Source organism: Hylobates moloch, unplaced genomic scaffold (genome assembly GCF_009828535.3).
Source record: "Hylobates moloch isolate HMO894 unplaced genomic scaffold, HMol_V3 SCAFFOLD_21, whole genome shotgun sequence".
Classification (NCBI taxonomy): domain Eukaryota; kingdom Metazoa; phylum Chordata; class Mammalia; order Primates; family Hylobatidae; genus Hylobates; species Hylobates moloch.
In genome coordinates, this window is record NW_026652296.1 from 52,590,537 (window position 1) to 52,599,192 (window position 8,656).

Consider the following 8,656-nt stretch of genomic DNA (forward strand, 5'->3'; position numbering starts at 1 on the left):
CATATGAATGACTTAGAAGAAATTAATTTGATTGTAAATTTTTAGTGAAATGTAATTTAAAAACTGCATATACAAATTTGAACTACATTTTATAGTTTTATTATTTGTATTAATATTGAAAATTTTCTTAACACTATTATAAGGTTGTCAGTAAAGCAAATGAGTTAGTATGTATAATCTGTTAGGTATCAAGATTACTAAAGAGAGCAGAGCTCAGCAAAACTGGCACACAAGGGACATACCTTAATGAATTAAAAGCCACCTATGACAAACCCACAGCCAATTTAATACTGAATGGGGAAAAGCTGAAAGCATTCTTCCTGAGAACGGGAACAAAACAAGGATGCCCACTCTCACCACCCTTCTTCATCATAATACTGGAAGTCTTGGCCAGAGCAATCAGACAAGAGAAAGAAATAAAGGGCATCCAAATCAGTAAAGACGAAGTCAAACTGTCCCTGATTGCTGACGATATGATTGTTTACCTTGAAAACCCTAAGGACTCCTCTAGAAAGCTCCTAGAACAGATAAAAGAATTCAGCAAAGTTTTCAGATACAAGATTAATGTATGCAAATCAGTAGCTCTTTTATACACCAACAGTGACCAAGCAGATAATCAAATCAAGAACTCAACCCTTTTACAATAGCTGCAAAAAAAAAAATACTTAAGAATATACCTAACAAAGGATTCAAAAGGCTTCTACAAGGAAAACTACAAAACACTGCTGAACTAAATCATAGATGACACAAACAAATGAAAACACATCCCATGTTCATGGATGGGTAGAATCAATATTGTGAGAATGGCCATACTGCCAAAAGTAATCGACAAATTCAATCCAATCTCCAACAAAATACCACCATCATTCTTCACAGAGTTAGAAAAAAACAATTCTAAAATTCATATGGAACCAAAAAAGAGCCCACATAGCCAAAGCAAGACTAAGCAAAAAGAACAAATCTGGAGGCATCACACTACCTGATTTCAAACTATACTCTAAGGCCATAGTCACCAAAACAGTGTGGTACTGGTATAAAAATAGGCACATAGAACAATGGGACAGAATAGAGAACCCAGAAATAAACCCAAGTACTTACAGGCAACTGATCTTCGACAAAGTAAACAAAAACATAAAGTGGGGGAAAAACACCCTTTTCAACAAAGTGTTCTGGGGTAATTGGCTAGCCACGTGTAGGAAAATGAAACTGGATCCTCATCTCTCACCTTATACAAAAATCAACTCAAGATGGATTAAGGACCTAAATCTAAGACCTGAAACTATAAAAATTCTAGAAGATAACATTAGAAAAACCCTTCTAGACATTGGCTTAGGCAAGGATTTCATGACCAAAAATTGCTTCTGGGTAAAAGCAATTGCATAAAAACAAAGATACATAGCTGGGACCTAATTAAACTAAAGAGCTTTTGCACGGCAAAAGGAACAGTCAGCAGAGTAAACAGACAACCCACAGAGTGGGAGAAAATATTCACAATCTATACATCTGACAAAGGACTAATATCCAGAATCTACAATGAACTCAAACAAATCAGCAAGGAGAAAACAATCAATTCCATCAAAAAGTGGGCTAAGGACATGAATAGACAATTCTCAAAAGGAGATGTACAAATGACCAACACACATATGAAAAAATGCTCAGCATCACTAATGATCAGGGAAATGCAAATCAAAACCACAGTGCGGTACCACCTTACTCCTGCGAGAATGGCCATAATCCAAGAATCAAAAAACAGTAGATGGTGGCATGGATGCAGCGATCAGGGAACACTTCTACACTGCAGGCGGGAATGTAAACTAGTACAGCCCCTATGGAAAACCGTGTGGAGATTCCTTAAAGAACTAAAAGTAGAACTACCATTTGATCCAACAATCCCACAATGGGTATCTACCCAGAGGAAAATAAGTCACTATTTGAAAAAGATACTTGCATACGCATGTTTACAGCAACACAATTCACAATAGCAAAATCGTGGAACCAACTGAAATGCCCATCAGTCAATGAGTGGATATAGAAACTGTGGTATGTATATATGATAGAACACTACTCATCCACAAAAAGGAATAAATTAACAGCATTTCCAATGACTTGGATGAGATTAGAGACTATTTTTCTAAGTGAAGTAACTCAGGAGTGGAAAACCAAACATCATATGTTCTCACTGACATGTGGGAGCTAAGCTATGAGGACGCAAAGGCCTAAGAATGATATAATAGACTTTGGGGACTTGGGGCAGGGGGTAAGGGATAAAAGACAACCAATATGGTTCAGTGTATACTGCTCGGGTGATGGGTGCACCAGGCTCTCATCTCACAAATCTCCACTAAAGAACTTACGCATGTAACCAAATACCACCAATACCCTTATAACTTATGTAAAAATAATTTTTAAAAAAAATAATTTAAACTGGGGACAGGCACAGTGGCTCATGTTGTTCATCCAAGCACCTTGGGAGGCTGAGGCAGAAGGATTGCTTGAGCTCAGGAAAGTCCAGCCTGGGCAACATAGTGAGACCTTGCCTTTACAAGAAATAAAAAATTAGCCAGGTGTGGCGGCACATGCCTGTAGTTTCAGCTACTCAGGAGGCTGAGGTGGGAGGACTGCTTGAGCCCAGGAGATCGGGACTACAGTGAGCTGTCATCATGCCACTGTGCTCCAGCCTGGGCAACAGAGTGAGGCCCTGTCTCAATAATAATAATAATAATAATAATTTAAATTGGTAGGTAGAAGTAGAAATATTTATGTGAACTCGTGCCTTAAAAAGACAAAAAAAATTATCCTTTCTTCCTTTGTTCACTGAAACAGTCCAGGCAGTGTTCAGGGTCCAAATTGCTGTTACTCATACTTTTTCTTTCCCATCAAAAAGAACCAGGGCTCACTGGGGAATAGTCTGTTTCCATCTCTGGAGCAGAAAGGAATAAGGTGAGTCTGGAAGATCTTTATGTGCCAGAACACTTTCAAAGATTAATAGGTCATGTCAAGAGGACACAGATGATAGCCTAAAAATGTCTCCTATCAACCAAAGTTGAGACAATTTGGTCTCTCAAAAGGAGAATGGCAGCCGTGATTGAATGAACATACATAAAATCTGAAAACCCTAGTGATATGCAGAAAGGGAAAAATTAATATATTCTGAAAGAAGGTGAAAAAATAAAATGTATATCCAATCAGTCTTGTCATTCAATCATTTTGGTATTACTGACTCATTTATTATATGACAAATAAAATAGAATGTAACGAATATAAATATATCAGTTGGAAGGTATTTTGGACTCAAAAGATTATTGGTAAAAAATCTACTCTATATTGTGACTTCCAGTTAAACAAAATCACACACAATACCCAAAATTCAACCGGACACATATTTAAGTATTTTTGAGTTTTGTGGTCCTAAATATAGGATAAATGTAAGATTCTATAATGTGCTCAGATTTTAAAAATTATACTTCTTTGAATTTTATCATGTCAAAGATCTAGACTGTTAAAGTGATATTCCATGAACCTCCTTGAATTTGGATGAGAAAAAATGGTTACAGTTTTAATTTTAACCTCTACACAAAATTTAACATTCTCTTCAGTTAACTATGTAGTTTACAAGTCATTAGCAAGATCTGTGTATTATATTCCAATTGTTGCAAATATCACAACATTTTGCTTATACTTACTTAAATTGTGTTAATACCGAGATATACAAGAATATATATCATAACATTTTATAAAAATATTTCAATGAAATTTATTTCCTCTTTAATTCTAGGTACTTAATTTATGCATTTGGCATTCTGAGAAGGGTGCATACACTTTATCAGACTGCCAAATAGGTCAAGGCTTAATTTAAGATCAGATTAGGAAACACATTGTTGTTTTTTCCTACTTTATTATAATGTTTATAATAAAGTATAAGTTGCCATTCACAGGTCAATTTGTTTTTGCCTAAAGCCCTGTCCTACCTTGAACAAAAAGCAATTACTTAATTCTTTTTTTTTTTTGAGACAAAGTTTCATTCTTGTCACCCAGGCTGGGGTGCAGTGGTATGATCTCGGCTCACTGTAACCTCCGCCTCTTGGGTTCAGGTGATTCTCCTGCCTCAGCCTCCCAAGTAGCTCGGTTTACAGCCATGCGCCACCACACCTGTCTGATTTTTTTTTTTTTTTTTTTGTATTTTTAGTAGAGACAGGGGTTTCACCATATTGACCAGGCTGGTCTCGAACTCCTGACCTCAGGTGATCCGCTCGCCTCGGCATCCCAAAGTGCTGGGATTACAGGCATGAGCCACCACTTAAGAACTTGCGAGCTGTCATGTAGATGAACACAGCCCAGAGAACTGGGTAGGACTGGACATGGCTTCAAGTACACTGAAGAATGAGTTCAGTTACACAAAAATCCCGTTGATCTGAAAATGTCAGCCATGGTTGCATTTTGGAAGACTTGAAAACTTAGGCTATGGAGAAATGATGCTATTGCTTCATACACGTGTGGACATGACTGCTCATGGGGGGCGGGAGGCTCTGGTGGGGGAACCCCAGAGTTCTCAGAGGCATTTCGCAGGAAATGGAAGAAAACACACCTCAACTTCTGAACAATAGAAAGTAGAGGTTGGTGAAATTTGTTGAGACTGGCTAAAGTAACAAGGAACTAGCAAATTCATACCTGTGAGGTAGGTGTTGTGCGAGGAATTAATAAAATAGTGAGAAAGGGGCTGAGACATGTCTTCATTCAAATCCAGTTTCTCAGGTGAAACGACTCCGTTTTCTTCTCCGCTCAGATAGCGCATGAACCCATCCACTGATATTTGTCCTGGAAGAAATGAAGTTAGAAAGGATGTGAATGCATTCTTTTTATGGGTGTCAAGTCGCCTCTTTTTTTTTTTTTCCAGAAATATCTGGTAGTGTCCAAGGTAGAAGACATTTTAGTATGGATAAATAAGAGTGTAGGATTATGCTGTTTCACTACAATTATTTCCAAATGTCACAGATAATAGAGAAAAAATGTAGTTACATGAGCCCCACCAACTTTTCACAGGATTTAAATAAACACCAACCTCCTGTTTTCTAATATAAGATTGGGCATTAACTTTATGGATCGGCACTAAAATGTTACCAGTGCTTATCTCTGTGTAATAGAATTTGGGGTGATTTTTCAATTTTTTTTCTTATTAATATATGTTACTTTATAATCAAAATTATGTACAAGTGGCCTGTAATCCCAGCAATTTGGGAGGCTGAGGCGGGTGAATCACTTGAGGTCAGGAGCTCAAGACCAGCCTGGCCAATATGGCAAAGTCCCGTCTCTACCCAAAACACAAAAATGACCTGGGCATGGTGGGCGCCTGTAATCCAGCTACTCAGGAGGCTGAGGCAGGAGAATCGCTTGCACCCAGGAGGTGGAGGTTGCAGTGAGCCGAGATGGCACCACTGCACTCCAGCCTGGGCGACACAGCGAGACTCCTTCTCAAAATAAAAATAAATAAATACATAAATAATTTACAAGTGGTTTTATTATTTAAAATAATGTTAAAGTGTTTTCGTGGCTGGGTGCGGTGTCTCACACCTGTAATCCCAGCACTTTGGGAGGCCAAGGCAGGCGGATCACAAGGTCAGGAGATTGAGACCATCCTGGCTAACATGGTGAAACCCCATCTCCACTAAAAATACAGAAAAATTAGCCAGGTGTGGTGGTGGGCGCCTGCAGTCCCAGCTACTTGAGAGGCTGAGGCAGGAGAATTGTTTGAACCCGGGAGGCGGAGTTTGCAGTGAGCTGAGATCACACCACTACACTCCAGCCTGAGTGACAGAGTGAGACTCTGTCTCAAAAAAAAAAAAAAAGGTGTTTTCAAATAATGATATTTTTCTCTGAAACAGAAAATAAAGATGCCCACAAATGAGTCTTTCCTGAAAATAAAAATTTGAATGCTCATGAAAAAAGATCTTTAAATCTCATATTAAGAATTATTTTACTTCAGATGGCAGAAATATGACCCAGGTAATTTAGTTTACTCAGATTCTATTTAGAAACTTTTCTATGTTGTAACCTTTCTGAGTTGACTAATACTAAATATTGACAAAATTCTTTTGTCAACTTTATTGAGGTATGATTTTAAAAACTATATAAGGTGTACAACTGGATGTTTTGATACATGTATTGAGACAATTTTTTGTCATAATAATCTTCATAGATACATAGGATCATCTTAAGTATTTTGGTCTATCACTACAATTTGTTTCTTCAGTCTTGACAATCAAAGCTTCAAACAACATATTTGCGGGTAGTAAATATGTTGCCAACAAATGTTGGAGGGTAGCATTTTCTTTTTCTTGTTGAAACAGTTTTTTATTACTATAAACGTGGAATATGTTCATTAAAGAAAAATTGGGAAATGAGATACACAGAGAGAAAAAATAAAACTTGTTTTGAATATCCCTAACTTTTCTTTCAGAGATAACTACTGCTAAAATATTGGTGTGTATCCTTCCAGAAAAATACCCGTGGGTGTGTATAATTCTTTTATGAAGCTGTAATCATGCATATACACACATACATATAATTATATATATAATTTAGTAACCTTTGTATTAACTGAGCATATATAATGAACATTTTTAATGTAAAAATAAATTCTATGCAGATAAATATTTAACTATAGCATAAAATATGCAACTATCTATTTTTTTATATCATAAAATATAGCAGTATAATATGAAATAATATTCTATTATCATTGATCATTAAAGTTGTTTCTAATTTTTTCACTAGTATAAATGACATTGCATTGACTACTCTGATGGTTACATCTTTGTATAAATACTTAATTATTTCTTCAGGATGAATTCCCAGAAATAGAATTTCTGATTCAAAGACTTTGCGTATTTTTGAGGAATTTAATACACATAACCAATTTTCTTCCTGTTAAAGTCCTAGCAATTGACTTTCACCAATGGTATATAAAAGTATCTGTTTTCCTTCTCTTCTCCCCTACTGCCGAACCTATCAGTAAAATGACGACATTTAACAATTCTAATTTTTACTGATTTAAACATTATTTATTCTTGATTGCTAAGAGATGCGTCATTTGTAAATGGCAAAGCTAGCACTGATTATTCACCACAGTAAAAGTCTTTTCACATTCAATACATTTCTCAAGATGACCTATGACTGCTTTTCCCAAGTTCTGGAAACTCAATAGCTAAATTGCTTTTACTATTGTCCAAGAATAAAAAATAAGAAGGAAAGTTTGTTTTGCCTCTTTTGATGAGAGGAGCTGTTTCACAAAAGAAAAACCTTCCTCCTGGGCTCAGGCAATCCTCCTGCCTCAGCCTCCCGAGTAGCTGGGACTACAGGCATGCACCACCATGCCCAGGTAATTTTTTTTCTCTCTGTAGAGACAGGGGTCTTCCTATGTTCCCCAGGCTGGTCTTGAACACCTGTACTCAAGCGATCCTCCCACCACAGCCTCCCAAAGTCCTGAGGTTACAGGCATGAGCCACTGAGCTGGGCCTGGGCACATGCTTTTCACACTAGAATCTCTATTCCTCCCTTTCTCTCTATTTCCTTTCCTTCTCCCCTATCTCTTTTCCTTTCACTAATTTTACAAAGGTTTATTGAACATCTACGATATAATAAATGCACAGAAAAATAAAGCACAGTAAAACACAGCCTCTGCCCTCAAAGAGCTCACCATCTAATAGGAAATAAGGCCATTCACCCCTTGAAACCCAGGCACGAGCACCTTTAAAAGCAGAATGTGCATGTATCTTTGTCGTCCCTGGTGTCTACTAGATGCTTTGTGCACAGTGGGTGCTAAATCACTACTTCTTTTGGATGATTATTGGGATTCAAAACAGAAAATAAATTGTTTCGGAACTGGAAGATCACCAAAGACAGCAGCATTTTGTTGGATTCTTATGTTCTAATTAGGTCAAATGATATGAAATTTGTAATATTTGCTGTTTTTCACCTATGCAAAAGGCAATTTCATACAATTCAGTCTCTAACTATAGCAATTCCTTAAAAGACAGGCAATAAATGCAAGTATGTTCAGGGGCCAGGAAAGGAAACTAATGTAACTGCTGGATGAGTGTGCATACTGGCGGAGTCACAGGGTATGGAAAACTGGCAAGTGTGTGCTTGTAAACACATGCATATCATAGCAATAAAATAACTGTGCAATCTAATACAATGGTTTATTGAACATGAAAGAAGAACAAGAATGAAATGCAAGAATAAACATCCTTTGGTTTGATCAGCAACTTTTAAAAGCAAGAAAAAAACAACATAGGCCAATAGGGCAGAAATGACAAATGGATTTTAACTTTAGTTCCAATTTCCATTTATTGTTAATGTCTTCTGGGTGCTTGTGTTGAGAAAGATTCAGAACCATGCCTGTGATTAATTTTGATGTCTGCCTTGGGTACAGGATAGAAAAGTGAGGGTGTACACATCATATATTTGTCATACTCAAATGAAGATATTATAATCAAGGTCAAGGTATAATTTGGAACATGCAAAGAATGTGTATCCAAGTTTTATTTAATCCATTGTTGAGGAATCCAGAAGATGTCAAAGCCAGGTCAAAGGAGGCTATGAGACACTGATTTTATATATATTTCTATATATATTTTCATATAAATATATATATTTT

At 36.7% G+C, this 8,656-nt stretch overlaps 1 protein-coding gene across 5 annotated transcripts in view; it reads right to left on the bottom strand.

The window, feature by feature from the left end:
* Positions 1–8,656, bottom strand: part of PLCB1 (phospholipase C beta 1) — a 767,658-nt gene that overhangs the window by 207,964 nt on the left and 551,038 nt on the right. For all 5 annotated transcript variants that reach the window (XM_032143066.2, XM_058433160.1, XM_032143068.2 and 2 more), the window contains one exon: positions 4,669–4,815. In XM_032143066.2, coding sequence (XP_031998957.1) covers positions 4,669–4,815 — 147 coding nt within the window. The remainder of the gene's footprint in view (positions 1–4,668; positions 4,816–8,656) is intronic.